This window comes from Anomaloglossus baeobatrachus, chromosome 5, assembly GCF_048569485.1.
Source record: "Anomaloglossus baeobatrachus isolate aAnoBae1 chromosome 5, aAnoBae1.hap1, whole genome shotgun sequence".
NCBI lineage: Eukaryota > Metazoa > Chordata > Amphibia > Anura > Aromobatidae > Anomaloglossus > Anomaloglossus baeobatrachus.
In genome coordinates this window covers 384,140,309-384,162,561 of record NC_134357.1, presented here as the reverse complement: position 1 = coordinate 384,162,561, position 22,253 = coordinate 384,140,309, and the positions used below count along the sequence as shown (strand labels likewise).

Sequence of the window (22,253 nt, the reverse complement as noted above, 5' to 3'; positions counted from 1 at the left end):
TCAGTAGGACTATCAGCTGTGTATCCACCAGACGTCTGCACAACACAACTGATAGTCCCAACCCCATTTATAAGGCAAGAAATCCTACTTATTAAGCCTGAAAGGGCACACCTGTAAAGTGAAAACCATTTTCGGTGACTAACTCTTGAAGCTCATCAAGAGAATGCCAAGAGTGTACAAAGTAGTAATCAAAGCAAAAGATGGATACTTTTAAGAACCTAGAATATAAGACATATTTTCAGTTGTTTCACACTTTTTTGTTAAGTATTTCATTCCACATGTGTTAATTCATAGTTTTGATGCCTTCAATGTGAATCTACAATTTTCAGAGTCATGAAATGAAAGAAAACTCTTTGAATGAGAAGGTGTGTCCAAACTTTTGGTCTGTACTGTATATACACACACACATATATATATATATATATATATATATATATACAGTCAGGGCCAGAAATATTTGGACAGTGACACAAGTTTTGTTATTTTAGCTGTTTACAAAAACATGTTCAGAAATACAATTATATATATATAATATGGGCTGAAAGTGTACACTCCCAGCTGCAATATGAGAGTTTTCACATCCAAATCGGAGAAAGGGTTTAGGAATCATAGCTCTGTAATGCATAGCCTCCTCTTTTTCAAGGGACCAAAAGTAATTGGACAAGGGACTCTAAGGGCTGCAATTAACTCTGAAGGCGTCTCTCTCGTTAACCTGTAATCAATGAAGTAGTTAAAAGGTCTGGGGTTGATTACAGGTGTGTGGTTTTGCATTTGGAAGCTGTTGCTGTGACCAGACAACATGCGGTCTAAGGAACTCTCAATTGAGGTGAAGCAGAACATCCTGAGGCTGAAAAAAAAGAAAAAATCCATCAGAGAGATAGCAGACATGCTTGGAGTAGCAAAATCAACAGTCGGGTACATTCTGAGAAAAAAGGAATTGACTGGTGAGCTTGGGAACTCAAAAAGGCCTGGGCGTCCACGGATGACAACAGTGGTGGATGATCGCCGCATACTTTCTTTGGTGAAGAAGAACCCGTTCACAACATCAACTGAAGTCCAGAACACACTCAGTGAAGTAGGTGTATCTGTCTCTAAGTCAACAGTAAAGAGAATACTCCATGAAAGTAAATACAAAGGGTTCACATCTAGATGCAAACCACTCATCAATTCCAAAAATAGACAGGCCAGAGTTAAATTTGCTGAAAAACACCTCATGAAGCCAGCTCAGTTCTGGAAAAGTATTCTATGGACAGATGAGACAAAGATCAACCTGTACCAGAATAATGGGAAGAAAAAAGTTTGGAGAAGAAAGGGAATGGCACATGATCCAAGGCACACCACATCCTCTGTAAAACATGGTGGAGGCAACGTGATGGCATGGGCATGCATGGCTTTCAATGGCACTGGGTCACTTGTGTTTATTGATGACATAACAGCAGACAAGAGTAGCCGGATGAATTCTGAAGTGTACCGGGATATACTTTCAGCCCAGATTCAGCCGAATGCCGCAAAGTTGATCGGACGGCGCTTCATAGTACAGATGGACAATGACCCCAAGCATACAGCCAAAGCTACCCAGGAGTTCATGAGTGCAAAAAAGTGGAACATTCTGCAATGGCCAAGTCAATCACCAGATCTTAACCCAATTGAGCATGCATTTCCCTTGCTCAAATCCAGACTTAAGACGGAAAGACCCACAAACAAGCAAGACCTGAAGGCTGCGGCTGTAAAGGCCTGGCAAAGCATTAAGAAGGAGGAAACCCAGCGTTTGGTGATGTCCATGGGTTCCAGACTTAAGGCAGTGATTGCCTCCAAAGGATTCACAACAAAATATTGAAAATAAAAATCTTTTGTTTGGGTTTGGTTTATTTGTCCAATTACTTTTGACCTCCTAAAATGTGGAGTGTTTGTAAAGAAATGTGTACAATTCCTACAATTTCTATCAGATATTTTTGTTCAAACCTTCAAATTAAACGTTACAATCTGCACTTGAATTCTGTTGTAGAGGTTTCATTTCAAATCCAATGTGGTGGCATGCAGAGCCCAACTCGCGAAAATTGTGTCACTGTCCAAATATTTCCGGACCTAACTGTATATGCTGCACATTCCATGCAAACATGGGTCCAAGGCCCCCAAGCTTGTCACCAATGCCTCTTCTATATAGTAACTCCAGAAAATTCATTGCATTCCGAACTTAGCTGATGAAAATTCACATCTTAATCAGCCCATGCAATGTATTGGCTCAAAGTGGAAACGAAATGTTTGGATATTTTGAGATAAATGATTGTACGAGTTCATTAAGATCCTTTTTTTTCATCATCTAAGGTTAGTGCTCAGTTTTTGGAGTATATCCATATGTAAAATATATTGTGCTGTAATTAATAAACCAAAAAACTTTTTAGCACAAACCAAAGATACATATAGATTGATAAAATTGCACATTGTAAGTGAATATAATGCAAGAAAAGTCATGAATATACAAATAATTGATAATAATTCATATACACACATAAATTTGCAAACCTAACACTGTGCAGCCATAGCTTATACCAGACTGAAGACGGTAGACGTTGCATACAGCAGTCAGATCTCAGGTGAAACGTCTATATTTTGCTTCCATCACTCTTGGGTCTAGAACGTCCATCGATCACTCCAGCGCCGCTCTCTTCTGGCATTCCCTCTGCTCATTGCTGCCAGTGATGTAATCAAACAGCACAAAGCCGAACGCTTGTTCTGACACCGTCTGCAATAAAGCGATCAATAATAATGGAACAAGTGGGACGGTTGTGTTATACTATTGTAAGGTGGATGCAGGATCTTATAGGTGCCAAGAAGAGATGAACAAAAAGCTTTTCATTACTCTGGATGGAGTCCACTTTAGTACTCCATGGAACCGAGACCAGATTAATGTAATTCTTCCTCGGGCCGCCATCCTAGGCACTGCAAGACCCCCATGATGTAGACAAGCGACAGGTGGAAATATTTTTCCTCATCTATAATGATACTTGATCTGATTTATGTGGTATCTATAATAAAGGTGTGACGGTTAGTAAAAATGGACCAGAGTAAAACCTCATTCACACGACTGTTTTTTGAATACGAGTTCTGTCCATGTTTTTAGCGGATAGCTCTCGTAACTACACCGTGTGCATAATTATTAGGCAAGTTGCATTATAGAGGATTTTTTTTTTATTATTGATCAACAACTATTTTCTCAATCAACCCAAAAAACTCATAAATGTCAAAGCTTAAAGGGAACCTGTCATAAGAAATCTTGCACTAAATCTAGAAGATTCCCCCTCTGCAGATCCTGGCCTGCATTCTAGCAAGGTTCCTGTTGTTCTTGTGCCCCCTTTCTGACCAAAATAAAGACTTTATAAAGTGGTACCTTTTTGTATTCAGATCTTGATAATGGTACACGGGGGCGGGCTCTCTGGTGTCCGTTAGTCTGCCTCCTGTCGCTTTAGGCCGTACCCCATTGCGCAATTTCAAAGAGGTGACGTGAGGTAAGCTGGCCAGCGCTTGCGCAGAATGGTGGATGCGGCGGTGAAAGCGCGAGCACGAGATTATGGGCGGGTGCTTGCTGATGAAAATCACAGCACCGCCCATAATCTCGCGCCTGCGCAACACGTCACCAGCGGTCACACTGTGCACATTGCACAGTCCCGCGAGAGTGGCAAGGCGCATGTGCGATATTATGGACGGCGCTGTGATTTTCATCAGCAAGTACCCGCCCATAATCTCGTTCTCGCACTTTCACCGCCACCTCCACCGTTCTGTGCAAGCAGGCCAGCTTACCTCACGTCACCTCTTTGAAATTGTGCGATGGGGGATGGCCTAAAGCGACAGGAGGCAGACTAACGGACACCAGAGAGCCCGCCCCCGTGTACCATTATCAAGATCTGAATACAAAAAGGTACCACTTTATAAAGTTTTTATTTTGGTCAGAAAGGGGGCACATAAACAACAGGAACATTGCTAGAATGCAGCCCAGGAGCTGCAGAGGGGGAATCTTCTAGGTTTAATGCAAAATTTCTGATGACAGGTTCCCTTTAATATTTTTGGAAGTTGGAGTGGGGTTTTTTAGATTTGGCCATCTTAGGAGGATATCTGTGCATTTAACTATTACTGTGCAGAATTATTAGACAACTTTATAAAAACCAAATACATTCCCATCTCACTTGTTTATTTTCACCAGGTAAACCAATATAACTGCACAAAATTTAGAAATAAACATTTCTGACATGCAAAAACAAAACCCCAAAAAATTAATGACCAATATAGCCACCTTTCTTTATGATGACACTCCACAGCCTACCATCCATAGATTCTGTCAGTTGCTTGATCTGTTTACGATCAACATTGCGTGCAGCAGCCACCACAGCCTCCCAGACACTGTTCCAAGAAGTGTACTGTTTTCCCTCCCTGTAGATCTCACATTTTCTGAGGGACCACAGGTTCTCTATGGGGTTCAGATAAGGTGAACAAGGGGGCCATGTCATTATTTTTTCATCTTTTAGACCTTTACTGGCCAGCCACGCTGTGGAGTAGTTGGATGCAAGTGATGGAGCATTGTCCTGCATGAAAATCATGTTTTTCTTGAACGATACCGACTTCTTCCTGTATGGCTATGTGCGTACGTAGCGTTCTGTCCCTGCAGAAATTTCTGCAGCGATTTGAACAGCACACGTGCGCTTCAAATCGCTGTAGAAAGAGTCCGTAATGAAAAAAAAAAAGCCGATTTCATGCGCTCTGACTGCAGCTCCTCCCATAGACAGATCGGGGGATGCATGCAGAGCGCACGGGATAAGTGACATGTCACTTCTTAGAACACGCGCTTCGGGCAGCAGCCGAAGCGCTGCGCTCTAATACGCCACGTGCGCATGTCTCCTGCATAATCTTCATAGATTATGCTGGGGACGCAGGACGCATGCAGTTACGCTGCGGTGCAGATCGCAGCGTAACTGCATGCAAATACGCAACGTGCGCACATAGCCTATCACTGCTTGAAGAAGTTGTCTTCCAGAAATTGGCAGTAGGTCTGGGAGTTGAGCTTCACTCCATCCTCAACCCGAATAGGTCCCACAAATTCATCTTTGATGATACCAGCCCATACCAGTACCCCATCTCCACCTTGCTGGCGTCTGAGTCGGAGTGGAGCTCTCTGCCCTTTACTGATCCAGCCTCTGGCCCATCCATCTGGCCCATCAAGAGTCACTCTCATTTCATCAGTCCATAAAACCTTTGAAAAATCAGTCTTAAGATATTTCTTGGCCCAGTCTTGATGTTTTATCTTATGTTTCTTGTTCAAAGGTGGTCGTTTTTCAGCCTTCTTTACCTTGGCCATGTCCCTGAGTATGGCACACTTTGTGCTTTTTGATACTCCAGTAACGTTGCAGCTCTGAAATATGGCCAAATTGGTGGCAAATGGCATCTTGGCAGCTTCACGCTTGATTTTCCTCAATTCATGGGCAGTTATTTTGCGCTTTTTTTGCCCAACATGCTTCTTGCGACCCTGTTGGCTATTTGCCATGAAGCGCTTGATTGTTCGGTGATCACGCTTTAATAGTTTGGCAATTTCAAGACTGCTGCATCCCTCCGCGAGACATCTCACAATTTTTGGACTTTTCAGAGCCCGTCAAACCTCTCTTCTGACCCATTATACCAAAGGAAAGGAAGTTGCCTAATAATTAAGCACACCTTATATAGGGTGTTGATGTCAATACACCACACCCCTCCTCATTACAGAGATGCACATCACCTGATTTACTTAATTGGTAGTCGGCTCTCAAGCCTATACAGCTTGGAGTAGGACAACATGTATAAAAAGTATCATGTGATCAAAATACTCATTTGCCTAATAATTCTGCACACAGTATACAATAGTGAATGGGGTAATTCAGAGAGACATGTCCAATATTGAGTATCGGATCAAAATTGGCAATGCAGGTCTATGGATCTGTGACGAAATCAAACAGCACTCAGGTGCGGTCCAATTTTTACAGACTGCTAGCTAGGAACAGAGCAAAGATTTTTTTTTTCACGTGCAAGAAAAACTGTTGACACTCGGATAAACCTCCAACCAAAAAAAGTTGTCCGTTTTTCTCACATGTGAAAAAACAGAAGTCTAAATGAGGCCTTACAATTATCATGATGAGATTTTATTTCTGCTTGTTTTCAGTGATTATCAGCAGTGTTAGTTTTGCGATTTTTAAAGAGCACCATTCACTTGATTAAAAAAAAATAATTCTGTACTCATTGCAATAATATACACATTTGTTGGTTTTGGAGAACAGTATGTGAAATCTCTGCTTTCAGTTCAAGTGGACATTTATTAATATCTTCTCTGGGACAATTTCACCCCTCTTTATTAGGTACTGCCAATCATAGCTCAGATAAGGAAAAAACATTATCTTCTTTTTGGGCTGTGTCAGCAGCTCATTGTTTCTGTGTCTTGGGCTGTCTGCAGCTCATTGTGTCTGTGTCTGCAGCTCATTGTGTCTGTGTCTTGGGCTGTGTCTGCAGCTCATTGTGTCTGTGTCTTTGGCTGTGTCTGCAGCTCATTGTGTCTGTGTCTTGGGCTGTGTCTGCACCTCATTGTGTCTGCAGCTCATTGTTTCTGTGTCTTGGGCTGTGTCTGCAGCTCATTGTGTCTGTGTCTGCAGCTCATTGTGTTTGTGTCTTGGGCTGTGTCTGCAGCTCATTGTGTCTGTGTCTTTGGCTGTGTCTGCAGCCCATTGTGTCTGTGTCTTGGGCTGTGTCTGCAGCTCATTGTGTCTGTGTCTTGGGCTGTGTCTGCAGCTCATTGTGTCTGTGTCTTGGGCTGTGTCTGCAGCTCATTGTTTCTGTGTCTTGGGCTGTGTCTGCAGCTCATTGTGTCTGTGTCTTGGGCTGTGTCTGCAGCCCATTGTGTCTGTGTCTTTGGCTGTGTCTGCAGTTTATTGTGTCTGTGTCTTGGGCTGTGTCTGCAGCTTATTGTGTCTGTGTCTTGGGCTGTGTCTGCAGCTCATTGTGTCTGTGTCTTGGGCTATGTCTGCAGCTTATTGTGTCTGTGTCTTGAGCTGTGTCTGCAGCTCATTGCATCTGTGTCTGCAGCTCATTGTGTCTGTGTCTTGGGCTGTGTCTACAGCTCATTGTGTCTGTGTCTTGGGCTGTGTCTGCAGCTCATTGTGTCTGTGTCTTGGGCTGTGTCTGCAGCTCATTTGGGCTGTGTCTGCAGCTCATTGTATCTGTGTCTGCAGCTCATTGTGTCTGTGTCTTGGGCTGTGTCTGCAGCTCATTGTGTCTATGTCTGCAGCTCATTGTGTCTGTGTCTTGGGCTGTGTATGCAGCTCATTGTGTCTGTCTCTTGGGCTGTGTCTGCAGCTCATTGACTGTATTTGTATTTGTGCTTAACACAGATATGTAATATGGATGACATTGCCACATTACAGCTCGGTGATTAGTATTATATCCATCTGACTGGTCTACTGTACAAAAATGTATTAGAGATTGTGTTCAATTGTTTCTCTGAAATATATGGGTAATGTTAGTAAATAGGGCTAGGCACATATTCTTTACATGCTGAAACTCAAAATGCAGCTTTTTCCATTGGATGACTTCTAAGCGGCTGAGTTATTTCCTAGAATTACTGAATTCAAACCTTTAGAGGAAAACATGGAACCTGAACATGAAAAAATGGCCACAGTATGAAATGCAATACAAATCCTTTGCATCCCCCATATTATGAGCCAAATGCAATAAATAAGACCTAATGAACTAATCCTGAAGGGTTGTCCTCTAAGGATTAACCTGTTTTATACATAGAATAAATGCCCTTTTTGGACAGAAAACCTAAAAAAAAACAAGACACAACATACACTCTCTAGAATAAAATTGGCAATTCACAGATTATCACCTTGAAGTTGAGCCTTTGAATGACTTGCTGGGATTCACACTCCAAAATGACACTATAAAACAAGATTTAGCATGGATTAATCAAAGGGCAGAAAAAACTTACAAAATGACACTGCTGTGGACTCTACCTTTAGAAATAAGGGCATCGCTTAACTGTCCCTGCATTTCTCTGTATGTCGCGGTCAGTGGTTTGTTCCCATGAGCCTACTGTACTATTACAGTAAAATCAAGTAGTCACAGGAGCTGACCTTGCGCTACCACTTAAAGGTGTAACATCAATAATCATAATATACTGCAATACAGAAGTATTGAAATGTATTACAGAAATGACCAGAGCATTGCGTTAAAGGGAATCTGTCAGCAGGTTTTTTCTACCTCATCTGACAGCAGCATGATGTATTTCCAAAGACACCATAAATCCAACAATGTATCTCTTAAGCCTGCTTTACACTTTGCAATTTCGCATACGATATCGTATGCGATTTGCAACGCATTCATCGTATGTGCGGCACGGTCAATTTGTTGAACGTGCCGCACATACGATTAACCCCCGTCACATGCACTTACCCGTCCATATGACCTTGATGTGGGCGGCGAACGTCCACTTCCTGGAGTGGGAGGGACGTTCGGCGTTACATCGACGTCACGCGGCAGCCGGCCAATAGAAGTGAAGGGGTGGAGATGAGCGGGACGTAAACATCCCGCCCACCTCCTTATAGTGTAGTGATAAGTTGTAGTACTTTGAGGAAGCTAATAATGTTTTGAACAGTGTTGCTGGTTGTCTGCCTCTCCACCCATCTGATAACGATAGCCTGCGCAATCAATATAAATATTTTAGTAATGGACAACCTCTTTAATACTTCATGCCGCATGGTGACCACTATAAAACCAAAGCTACCAAATCGACGAATCCGCAGGAGATCAACCAGATCTTGGGGGAATACTATGCCAAACTATATAGTAAAGGGGATGAAAATAGAGAAGGAGGGAGGGAGTGGCTAAAGACATTAGGACTTACACAAATAACCGAGGACGAACTGACTAGACTGAACGCGGACATCACAATAGAGGAAGTGCAAACAACAATAGGAGAACTGAGTATACATAAAGCACCGGGGCCTGACGGGTTCAATGGGGAATTCTATAAAGTATTAAAGGAGGAAATATCACCAACGCTGACACGTATGTTTAATAAAATGTTAGGGGGTACGGGAATGTCTAGCCACCTTAACACTGCATATATAAAACTTTTACCCAAAGGAGACAAAAATTTGGACAATCCAACCAATTATAGACTAATCTCACTAATCAACCAAGACCTTAAACTAGTGGCCAAATTGATGGCCAATCGATTAGCAGAGGTATTACCAAGGCTAATTTCTCCCGCCCAATCGGGGTTTGTAAAGGGGAGAGCAGCCGTGACAAACGTAAGAAAGGCCATGATAGTAATGGACGCCATCAGACACAGGGATCTACAAGGAGGGGAATTTCCAGCCATGATCACGTTGGATGCTGAAAAAGCGTTTGATAATGTGCAGTGGCCATGGCTGGAAACAGTCCTAGATAATATGGGCTTCAGGGGAGCATTCAGAACATTTATAGGTATACTATATGCAAACCCTCAGGCAAGAGTGGCGACACCCGGATTTTTGTCACGACCCTTCTCTTTGACCAAAGGGACGAGACAGGGGTGCCCGCTGTCTCCTCTCTTGTTCAATCTAGCCATTGAGCCATTATCAAAACTGATCAATGGAGGAGACTGCTTTGAGGGCATTAACATTGGAATGGAAAAGGTACATTCAGCTCTATTCGCGGACGATATCATATTATTCATGAATAGACCACAGAATGACCTTTTAAAAACAATACAACAGATAGAGAGATTTGGGTCTATGGCAGGTTTTAAATTGAACAAGACAAAATGTGAAATACTGTTTCTGAATGAGCGAACCATGTCATCCCTGAAAACCTATGGAATAGGGGATAACATATGTGGGATACCGATAGCAAAAACCCACCTTAAATACCTGGGGATCCAGATGGGACGCCAGCCGGCCTCCATTTATGAATTAAACTTCAAACCGGTGATACAGAAAATAGAACGAGAGCTAAAGATGTGGGAGGGGCTGCCGCTATCCCTGCTAGGTAGAAACCACCTCTTAAAAATGATGAGTTTCTCGAAGCTGCTATACCCAATGCAGACTATCCCTATATTATTAAAGCATGCGGATGTAAATAGACTGAATAAAGCATTTACAAGCTTCCTATGGAAGAGAAAAAGACCAAGAATTAGGGCGGAAAAACTAATGCTACCACTGGAAAAGGGAGGAATCAAGATGCCAAATGTGAGAGGCTACAACCTTGCATGCTTGATGAGGCACGTAATAAGACTGGCTGAGGAAGACAAATAGCTATTCTAACATAAAATTGGAAAGTGAGTACTGTAGACCATGGGACTTGGGGGCAATATTACACACGTCATTGGCCAATATTCCGAGGAAAATTAAGCACTCCCTGGTATGTAGGGATACGATAATGGCGTGGAAAGCAGTGAGGAAAAAGTTTAACCTGTCCTGGCGAATCTCCAAATACCTAAATATCTGGAATTTTCCGGAATTCCCAGCAGGGAGGGAAAACAAACTATTTCTAGAATGGAGAAATAAGGGGATCAGTGGGGTGAAGGATCTGCTCCATGAAACGGAACATAGGTGGTTGACCCTTGAGGAGATGGTGAACAGGTACAGGCTTTCCCCATTCCAAATCATACAATACAAACAGGTGGAAAAGGGAATAATGGGACTATTGAAGGATGTTAGAAAAGAACAGGTAATGAATGAAATGGACCAATTTATAATGAAGGATAAACAGGAGATTACTATCTCCTCCCTGTACAAAGATCTGAGAACAGCACTGGTACCACTGCACTCGGACCAGGTCTGGGGAGCATGGGCACGACAACTAAAAGATACAGAGGCAGGGGAAAAGATACAGCAGGGATGGATGAGGATGAGGAAGGAGGTGATTAATGAGGGCTGGAGGGACACACAGTTTAGATTAATGCACAGAGCAATTTATGGTTTTAACATCCCCACCAAGCAGACTATGAATAAAATAGAACATTGCGGGGGGCGGAGCCGGACATGGCTGAGTGAGGACGCTACTTGCTAGAGCTCCTCTAAATAATCCTCCATAGAACCGGTTTATTAGCCACAATGGGCAAATCTGCAGTAAAAAAGAACAAGCCCGGTAAGCCCAGCACCTCGGGGAAGCCTCCTGCACCCCAGGGCACCATCGGGGCTTATTTAACACGCTCCCGGGAGCCTGAGACCGGCTCACTGCCACAGAAAGAGCTGCGGCCTACAGGGCCTGAAAGAAGCCCTGCCACAGCGCCAATGAGGGCAGCAATCCGGGGGACCCAGAGAAGGGGTGAGGAGATGGAGATCCCCCGTGGCCCGGGAGGGCCCTCCGATAGTCCAACGGCAGCGGCAGGAGCTGATGTACCCCCCGCAACTGGGACGGCATTACCTCCAGCGGCGCCATTCCAAGATGGCGGCCGCGATCCTGGGACGCTAGCAGGCAGCCTAGGGCTGGAGGACAGGTTTCCCGCGACAGCGACCCTACCTGCATCACCCTCCGTGGTGCCTCCGCTGCGTCCGGGCGGCTCCGGCGACATGCCTGCAGCCGTACATCGTGAAGCTGGGAGTGCGGGAGCGGGACGCATGGGTGCTCGGGCCCAGGAGATGACTCACCGCTGCGAGCCCGAGCACTGAAGAAGCAGACGACACAGGGAGAAGCTGCAGCTCTGACACCACCGCTCGTGTCCACACAAGCAAGCGCAGGGACCAGAGGTGAGGAGGGAGCAGCAGTAAACCCTGCGGGCCGGCTGTACTACAGGAATCAGGTACAGGGCCCACAGTTAGACCTGGGGAGCGGAGTGCACTCTAGTGGGGGGAACAACACCCCCAGTCACTCACCAAGAGCTACACAATCCTCAGGGGGAGCAGGCAATGGAGGAGGGCCACCTACATCTCAGATGGCTACCAATGAGCCCTGGGGGACACCTCAGAGAGAGGCGCATTCACCAGATACCTGGTCCACTGGGTCCTCCTGGGCTGAGAGTCCGACAGCCACCGTCAGGGACCTAGATAGGGGCCCATTAATCCCTGTGAATGGGGGACCCAGAATACTGGGGGCACCCCCAATACTTCTCACATCTGCACCACAAGTATGGGACGGCATCAAAAATCCCCAGAACACGCAGACGCTGACATATGGACCGGCCCTTCAGGACTCTTTTTACGCATACCCAAATATGTTTCACGCGGCCGCCTCAATGGGCGACGAGCGCCCGGCATCTCTGGCAGACCTACGGTCCCTGTTACAAGCAATCCCCACCAAGAGTGACATTGCAGCTCTGGCTAATCAAGTAGTGGCGGAGTGCAAACAAGAATTTATTCAGCTGCGACAAGATCTCTCTTCACTTACTCACAGGGTAGATACCCTGACAGAGCAACAATCTGATTCTCAGGTATCTATCCGATCTATCCAAGAAACTGCTGAAAACCAATCTAAGCAACTATTTGCCCTTCAGCAGCATGTGGATGACCTAGAGAACAGAAACAGACGAAACAATCTGCGAATCAGAGGTCTTTCGGAATCTATTGCCGCCCCTGATATCCCTGCTGCTCTTCGTTCCATCTTCAACAATTTGTTAAAGAGGCCACCAGGAGCTCCCCTTGAACTTGATAGAGCCCATAGAGCTCTACGCCCTCCGGATCCGGATGACTCCCGCCCAAGAGATATCGTATGCAGAGTACATTTTTTTGCTGTAAAAGAGGCCATTCTACAGGCAGCCAGGAGAAAACAGAACTTATCATACAATGGCTCTACCTTTCGCATAATGCCTGACCTCTCACGACACACTCTGGCCCAACGTGCGACTCTTAAACCCCTCCTTGATGTCTTGAAAGAGAGAGGTCTGCCATTCCGGTGGGGATTTCCGTTTTCCCTATCGGTACAGAAGGACTCCCGATGGATGACCCTGCGTTCTCCAGAGGACCTCCCGGCTTTTATCAAGAGTCTGAATCTGCCTGCAATGTCTATTGCAGCCTGGCCGACTACACTACTCCAGCCGTGGGTGCCCAGGGGACGGCCTACCTCCTCTAGGCCACCTCCACCTACTGAGTCCAGCAGGGGGTTGCCTCCGAGAGGAGAACGGGGTCGCAGGGCGGGCCGCCCGCGTTAGCTGATCCCGAGGAAACCAAAGGCTGACAACACCTGTATGACTTATACCTCTTACAGTAATGAGGCTCACGTGGCTTCCACATGATACCCTCCAGTCTATTCATAGCCCGTATCCCATAAGAATTTATTTCCTTTACCGGTGTCTATGGTTATCCATAATGTTTTTTCTTTCTTAGTATATATGGAGCTCTGCTCGGATATGTCGGACTTCCTTTTTCCCCAAATAGGTTGGGATCCTCTGTCCTGCCTAGATGAGGCGGATATGTTCCCTAGGAACGTTTGTTCGGATTCAGTTAACAATGATAGGTTTTTTTTGCCTGTTGTTCTTCTTGTTTTTTTCTCTTTCTTCCTTTTTTTCCCACTACCTCTTACTTTTCTCAAGTCTCCCCTTCTCCATATCTTCGGCGGCCGGGCTAAACGTGTCCGATTCTCTTTCTTAAATATCTCTAATGACTTATTCTCTTATAGATGGCGGACTTAACCATCGCTTCTTTCAATGCCAGGGGCCTCAATGTTCCGGAGAAAAGGACACAGATATTGTATCATCTTCATAAACAGAAGGTGAGAATAGCGTGTTTACAGGAGACACACTTTAAACAAGGACATGCCCCTATTCTTAAAAATAAATATTACCGGACATGGGTATCCTCGGATAACCCTGACTCCCGCTCAAAAGGTGTGGCAATAGCCATCCATAAATCCCTCCCACATCAAATCATAAAGTGCACGACAGATAGTCTTGGCAGATACATTATTCTCTCACTGAGGGTGGGGACCCACATCTTCACGATAATTAACGCGTACGCCCCAAATCACAAACAGGATAGTTTTATTTCCCGCCTGATCAGTACCGCGATCCCCCTGATACAAGGTACGGTGATTTTATGTGGGGACCTTAATATCACCCTAGACCCTACTTTAGACAACTCAAAAGGGAAATCCAGTATTGCATACACCACTATCAAACGAATTAAAAAAGCTTTACTACGCATGCAGCTGTTCGACACCTGGAGAATACAACACCCATCGGACAGAGACTACAGTTTCTATTCCCACACCCAGGATTCATATAGCCGTCTTGATTACATACTGGTACAACATAGCGCGCTCCCTTGGGTCCAACACACGAGAATGGATAATATATTATGGTCAGACCATGCGCCGGTATATTGCACGATTGAGATCCCCTCCCTTACGGCTCCTAGGGGGTCGTGGCGTCTGAACGAGTCATTGCTACTGGATGAGCTTTGCGTTTCGGATATCCAGACCTCCATTGCAAGATTCATGGAGGACCACTCAGTAGATGACACAGCCCCCACGTATAAGTGGGAGGCACTGAAATGTGTCCTACGTGGCATTTTTATTAAGCATGGGTCTCGAATCAAGAAAGAGAAAGCCCAAGACATAGTAAAAGCTCTCCATAGGGTATCTGAGCTGGAGCTCATCCACAAGCAAGCTTTATCGGCCACGAACTTACGGGCACTCCTACAGGCTAGATTCGAGGTTAAGAAACTGCTTGATTCCTCATATCAGCGTTTGATACAGGTAGGGAAGGGGAAGTTTTATGAGTTTGGGGATAAACCCGGTAGGTTGTTAGCAAACGCGTTGAGGGAGGGCAGAGCTCACACCCTCATCCCCTGCATCAAGAACTCACGCGACGAATTACTTTACGCCACCCCAGACATCTCAAATACCTTTCATGACTATTATTCCAAGTTGTATAATCTACCTGTCGAGCCCCATAGACCGAGTGATGTAAACCCCTCAATGCCCTCACCTTTTAGATGTCCCGACAGTTCTATCATAGACAACTTGGAAAGTCCATTTTTACTGGAAGATTTATTGGCAGTGATTCGCGATACCCCGGGCAATAAGTGTCCTGGCCCTGACGGGTTCCCCGCCAAATTTTATAAATCTTTCTCGGAACAATTAGCGCCTCTAATGCTCCTTTCCTTCAATTCAATCTCGGACTCAGTCCCCTTTCCGCCCCACTCCACCACAGCTCATATTTCCCTAATTCAAAAGCCCGGAAAAGATCCCATGACATGTAGCAGTTATAGACCAATATCACTACTTAACGTAGATTTAAAAATTTATGCCAAGCTTTTGGCAAACAGACTTAGCCCCTTGCTCCCTAACTTGATCCACCTTGATCAGGTTGGATTTGTCCCAGGTAGAGAGGCAAGGGACAATACCATAAAAACCCTGGATTTAATCCAACATGCACACAATAAAAAGCTGCCCATGATGTTACTATCTTTGGATGCTGAGAAGGCTTTCGACAGAGTCTCCTGGCAGTCGTTATCACAGACCCTAGACCATATAGGCCTGGGGCCAGTTTTCTCGTCTAAAATTATGGCGTTATATCACTCCCCGACTGCTCTCCTTAGGATTAATGGCACTCTGACGAAACCCTTCTCCATCCGAAACGGGACACGACAGGGTTGCCCCTTGTCACCGTTACTATATGTATTAGTCATGGAACACTTGTTGTCAGCCATCCGGGCTAACCCAGACATACGGGGAATTAGGATTGCCAATCGGGAGCATAAATGCGCTGCTTTCGCCGACGATCTTCTGGTATATTTAAGTAGCCCCACCACATCCCTCCCGTCCTTAATGATGGAACTAAACCGGTTTAGTAAGTGGTCCAATTTTAAAATTAATTTTGATAAATCAGAGGCCCTAAATATCTCCTTGCCCCAATCGACTGTAAATGTTATAAAACCAAACTTCCCCTTTAGATGGCCACCCCATGGTAGCATCGGATACTTAGGCATCAAGATTCCATCTGACCTATCCAGACTCTTTCAATTAAACTACCAGAGTTTTCTGTCACGGCTTGAGGGGGATCTGACTCGGTGGCATGGGGGCAATCTTTCGTGGTTTGGCAGGATCAGTGCACTCAGGATGACGGCCCTCCCGAGATTGCTATATTTGCTGCAGACGGCCCCGGTCTATGTACCGGCAACCTATTGGGCCAAGATGCAGCGCATGTTCGGTAGATTTGTCTGGTCTGGAAGACGCCCTCGTATTGGAAGTGGCGTCTTGACTAGGACCAAAGGTGCAGGAGGAACGGGGCTGCCCGATTGTAGGCGATACTACTTGGCGGCAGCTCATGCCAGGGTTTTGGATCTTCTACATAATTCTAGCTCTAAACTGTGGGTTAGCCTGGCACAAGAAATATGCCCCTTATCAATTCCGACCCTGCCGTGGACCTGGCCACTCCTCACCAAACATAAGATTGAGATGTCTTATAGCACCAAGCAGACTCTAAAAACGGTGCATTCTGGGCCGTCACGTAATCTCCTGATCCAACCTAGAGGGCCCCTTATGCCACTGACGGACAACCCGGAGTTTCTGCCGGGGGCATCTTCCAACAATTTTCTAGGAAGCACGAAATTGAACCCCTTGAGGCTAAATCGAGTGATTCCGAGGGGGTCCATTATCCCACTTCAGGAGATAGTAGAGAGTTGTAATTTTAAACTACGTTTTCATTTTGAATATGCCCAACTCAAGCACTTCTTGACTTCCCAAGATACTATCATGACTCACCCCTCACCCCAAACCCCTTTTGAAAATCTATGCACAGGTTCCTCTAATACGCGCCATGCTATATCAAGGGTGTACAAGCTTCTGACGAGTACAGTAGAGGCGTCGCCTCCTCGCTTCTGTAAAGCTTGGGAGTTAGAGCTCAACCAACCGATTACCGGGAGCCAATGGGAACGTTGTTATCGCCTGACCCACAGGTCCGTGATTGCCACTAGGATGCAGGAAACTAGCTATAAAATACTTTCCAGGTGGTACAGGGTTCCGGCGTCTCTACACGCGTGGTGCCCCGAAATACCTGACTCTTGCTGGCGATGTGGAGCCTCGGGAGGCACCATGTCCCACATCTGGTGGCACTGCCCGAGCTTGTCGGTCTTTTGGAGCAAGGTACTGGCAGCCATACGGGGGGCCACAGGAATTGTGGTCCCCAGTCGCCCGGAGGCAGTTTTACTGTATATCTTTGACGTATCAGAAAAGGTTTTTAGGAAATCGATCCTAGGCCACCTTCTCCAGGCCGCCAAGACCGTGATTCCTCGGCGGTGGAAAGATCCTAACCCCCCGACGGTAGATGAGTGGATAACAGAGGTAAATGTTATTCACCGCATGGAAATGGTGATGGCCCAATCTCGAGGGCAGACGGTGGAAACGGCCTCCAAGTGGTTCCAATGGGACTCCTTCTTGTCTAGTAAAACACTTCTTGAACTACTTTAACCTCCGGACGGGGGGCACTCTGGCCTTTTCTTTTCCAGATAGTTCACACCGCACTTTTGATAAATTTTCAGCTCAACGGACATTGCATCAGTCCCGGTCGCCTCACTCTGCTTTCTATTCTCTCCCTTCTCTGCACTACCCCTATTTTTCTAGACTCTGTGACTTCCTCTTGTTTGAATATCTTCTCCTTGATTTATCGTTTTATTGGTTTGTTTTGTTTTTTTTCTAGTGATTATCTATGTTCCATTTATACCATCCATAGAATGTTGCGAAGCCGGCGAAGGCTTGGTTTAGCATTAACTTCTGATCTGTTTCATTTGCAATAGTATGGATGTATGTTCTAATTTTGTATTTCCTGGAAAATTAATAAAATCTTAAATTGGAAAAAAAAAAATAGAACATTGCCCCAAATGTAAACAGCCGAAAACGGACTTATACCACGGGATTTGGCAGTGTCCACAAAGTCAGAAATTTTGGGGAAAAATGAAGACACTTATAGAAAAAGTATGGGAAGTGGAAATGGAACTAGACCCATTGTTATGGATGTTCCACCACAGGACTAAAGAAAAGGAAGGAGGAGGAGATACACGGGGGACCACGATTCCAAGACTCTTTCATAATATTGCTATGATAGGGAAAAAGGCCCTACTACGCAGATGGCTCGAGGAATCTGTTCCATCAGAGGAGGAGGTGGTCAATCAGATTAAAAAGCTGCTCAATATTGAACAGTTGGAAGCCGAAAGAAATAAGGACAAACTAACGGGAAACTTTTTTAAAAAATGGAAGAGATTTATAGTACAACAGTATGGAGTTGCAGAAATACGGAAAGTGGTATCTCCTTTCACTAATACGGAATGGTACCTACTGGGAGACTTGCAAGGCACATTGGGAAAGCTGAAAATACACAGGCAGTAGAGACACGACAGTAGGGCGAGACGAGGGTTTCAGAGAAATAGGGCTTCAAACGGGAATCAGAATATAGAGGAGCTGTGTGTTCTTTTGCGACTTATACCTGGTGTTCTGTGTATTAAAAATGTTGGGGGGGATAAAGTGGGAATAAAAGAGGGTGGGTTAAGACAAGGGTGGGTAAATTGGTAAGGTGAATTTATTCTTGTTCAAATGTTAGACATATTGTAATAATTCTGAAAAATGCAATAAAAATTTATGTTTAAAAAAAAAACCCAAAGCTAAATAGTGGCCTTTAGAAAATGTTGATAAGTAAGACATATTGGAAGAATGTTTATAAAATAGTCTAAATAAGTGGTTGGTCATTGTCACAAACCACCGGGGGGGTCACTCAGAAATCCCCCGCGCTGGCTACCAGTACGTCACAATCGGGGGGTAACAAGTGGGGGTCACCCCTCCTTTATACCTCCCGACCGACAGACAGAGCACGTGACGCGCTCTCTAGCGCCCCTCTTATAGTCAGGCCAATTATGGAATTGCCCGACAATAAGCAAGGAGGCCGCTATACTACTTACGCCGATTATTGAAGGGTCCCCGGTGAGAGTAAGGTATATATTCCCCCGACCTCCGCGGGCGGAATATATAAAATCTCCCCGAATCTCACTGGCCTCCCCACAATAATCCTTGGCACAACTCGCTGCCACCAACCGCTTCACGGTAACTATTAGCCGAACACACAGACGTGGGATTCAAGATCGAGATAACAGAACAGCCCAAGATTAATTATATAATTTAATCAGCCTAAAGCACACTAGAAACTACAATATATACAATAGGGAATCTACAGAATATACATATGTCAGAGTACAGTTACAATCAAAGCATGGGTTACAAACAGGCATACACAGTTCCAGCAGTTACCTTGTTGCGTCTGGCCACAGGGGGGCGCTGTAGACCAGGTTTCCAGGAACTCCCTCACAGGTCTTTCCCAACCAGGCCCCCGAGCAGAAGAACACTGGAAAATGGCCGAAGTAGGGTTATCAACCTGGGCAATCCAGGTCCCCTCCTACCTTAGTGACCTCACAGGGAAGCACTGCCACTCCCCCTGCATGGATCAGAATTATCCAGCAAAGGGGATATTGGCCATAACTTTGCCTGGGAGCGTCGTAGGCAGACGCCAATGCTCTCATTGTGACAGTTATGAATTTAGCTACAGAACGAGGGGACTCATGACCTGTCTGCCAGTTCCCCATTGGCTGATATCACGCCTGGGGCATTTCCCAATGTCCCGCTCCCATAAAAAGGGGGTGCCGGCATCGTCCACATGCGGAGACACCATTTTTATGGTTGCCATATTTATCGGAAATATGGCTTGCGAGATATGAACCATTTTTTACTGGAGTCGTTCTGTCTGGCTATTTCCATAGCCTTGCTAACTAGCTAGCAGCTCCTACTACAGGGTGACGGCAGGGAGTCATCCTGTGTCCATTGTCCTAAAGCCACCTAATTTCCATATCACAGGACATGGCCATGGGATTTGTTGCTAAACCAGTTGTGTGAAGGAAAGGGGGGGTGACACCAGGAGAGGGCTTCCTGACATACTTGAATATCATGATTTATCGTCATATCTCCGGATTTACCTCACACCTCCCCCCTTTTGAGGGCGCTAGGGGGCAGCACACTCCGGTGTTCCCCCGTGCGCCCGTCCGCGACCTCTCCTTGTCGGGACAGCCCGTCTGCGTTACCGTGGTCACGGCCCCTTTTGTGGCGAATGGTGAAGTTGTATTGCTGGAGCGCAAGGCTCCATCGCAACAATCGCCCATTCGTCCCAGAGACGGTGTGCAACCAGCTGAGGGGATTGTGGTCCGTCTCCACGATGAAGTGGCGCCCGTATAGATAGGGTTGCAGACGCTGCAGGGCCCACACTATGGCCAGGCACTCCTTCTCCATCGTGGAATAGGCAACTTCCCTTGGTAACAGCTTCCTGCTCAGGTACAAGACTGGGTGCTCTTGGCTCGCAGAGTCCACCTGGCTGAGCACCGCACCGAGGCCGAAGTCACTGGCGTCGGTCTGTACTACAAACGGCCGCGTGAAGTCGGCTGCCTGTAGCACGGGCGGGCTGGACAGGGCGTCCTTTAGGGCCCGGAAGGCTGTCTCGCAGTCCATTGTCCAATCGACTGCAGAGGGCAGCTTCTTCTTGGTGAGGTCCGTCAAGGGCTTTGCCAGGCTACTATAGCATGGGACAAACCTCCTATAGTACCCAGCGGTCCCCAAGAAGGACATCACCTGCTTCTTGGTCCTGGGGGTGGGCCAGGATGCGATGGCCTCCACTTTCTCAGGCTCGGGCTTCAGTGTTCTCCCGCCTACCCGGTGACCGAGGTACTGGACCTCGCTCATGGCCAGCTGACACTTTCCCGGCTTGATGGTCAAACCTGCCCGGTGGATCCGCCTGAGCACCTGTGCTAGATGCTCTAGGTGGTCCTCCCAGGTGGGACTGAAGACGGCAATGTCATCTAGGTACGCGGCCGCGTACCCTTCAAGTCCCTTGAGCAGGGTGTTGACCATCCGCTGGAAAGTGGCAGGGGCATTCCTCATCCCGAATGGCATCACCGTGGACTCGTACAGTCCAAATGGGGTAATAAAGGCAGAGCGTTCCCTGGCCTTGCGAGTCAGGGGGATCTGCCAATATCCCCGGCTCAGATCCATGATGGTCAGGTACTGAGCCCCGGCCAACTGATCGAGCAGGTCATCGATGCGTGGCATTGGGTACGCATCGGCGACCGTGACCGCATTGAGCCCCCTGTAGTCCACGCAGAACCGAGTGGTTCGGTCCTTCTTAGGGACGAGGACTACAGGCGAGGCCCAAGCGCTGTTGGATGCCTGGATCACCCCCAGCTTCAGCATCTCGTCAATCTCCTGGCGCATGTGTTGCTGCACCTCCAGGGAGACCCGATATGCTGAACGCCGGATCGGGGGATGATCCCCAGTGTCCACGTGATGGACAGCCAAGTCAGTCCTTCCGGGCTGGTTGGTAAACAACCCCCGGAAGGGGAGGAGGGTGGCCCACAGCTGGGACCGTTGGTCCTCCAAGAGCTGGTGGCCAACCTCCACATCCTCAATGGATCCGCCTGCCCTAACCTGGGCTAGCATATCCAAGAGGGTTTCCGCTTCTCCCTCCTCGGGCAGGTTGCACACGGGGAGCGCACATGCCTCCCGCTCATGATGTGCCTTCATCATGTTCACATGGAAGGGCTTCCGCCTTCCACGGGCAGGGTCCAGGGTGACCAGGTACGTCACAGGGTTGAGCTGCTGGTACACGAGGTATGGGCCTTCCCAGGCTGCCTGAAGCTTGTCCTGTGGTACGGGGACCAGTACCCACACCTTTTGACCCACTTGGTAGGTCCTCTCACAAGCGTTCTGGTCGTACCAACGCTTCTGATCGGCCTGGGCTTGAGCCATATTGTCGTGTACCAGTTGCGTCAAGGCCTGCATTTTGTCCCGGAAGCGCATGACATACTCGATAACCGACACTCCAGGGGTGGCCAAATCCCCTTCCCAAGCCTCTTTCACCAGAGCCAGGGGGCCCCGCACACGTCGCCCGTACAGGAGCTCAAACGGTGAGAATCCTGTTGAGGCCTGTGGAACCTCCCGGTAAGCAAATAACAGGTGTGGGAGATACCGCTCCCAGTCACGCCCATGGGAGTCGACCAACATCTTAAGCATCTGCTTTAAGGTGCCATTAAACCGCTCGCACAGGCCATTAGTCTGTGGATGGTACGGGCTGGCCACCAGATGTCGCACCTGGACTTGCTTACAGAGGGCCTCCATCAGCTGGGACATGAATTGGGTCCCCCGGTCAGTGAGCATTTCCTGGGGAAAACCCACTCGGGAGAAAATCTCCAGCAATGCGGTGGCCACCTTGTCAGCCCGAATGGACGACAAGGCCA

At 46.8% G+C, this 22,253-nt stretch overlaps 1 protein-coding gene across 1 annotated transcript in view; it reads right to left on the bottom strand.

Moving 5' to 3' along the window:
- Positions 1-1,988: 1,988 nt before the first annotated feature.
- Positions 1,989-22,253, bottom strand: part of COPZ2 (coat protein complex I subunit zeta 2) — a 53,548-nt gene continuing 33,283 nt past the window's right edge. The window contains exons 7-8 of the mRNA XM_075347647.1: positions 7,898-7,949; positions 1,989-2,743 (exon numbers count right to left, since the gene is read on the bottom strand). Coding sequence (XP_075203762.1) covers positions 2,648-2,743; positions 7,898-7,949 — 148 coding nt within the window. The 3' untranslated portion in view covers positions 1,989-2,647. The remainder of the gene's footprint in view (positions 2,744-7,897; positions 7,950-22,253) is intronic.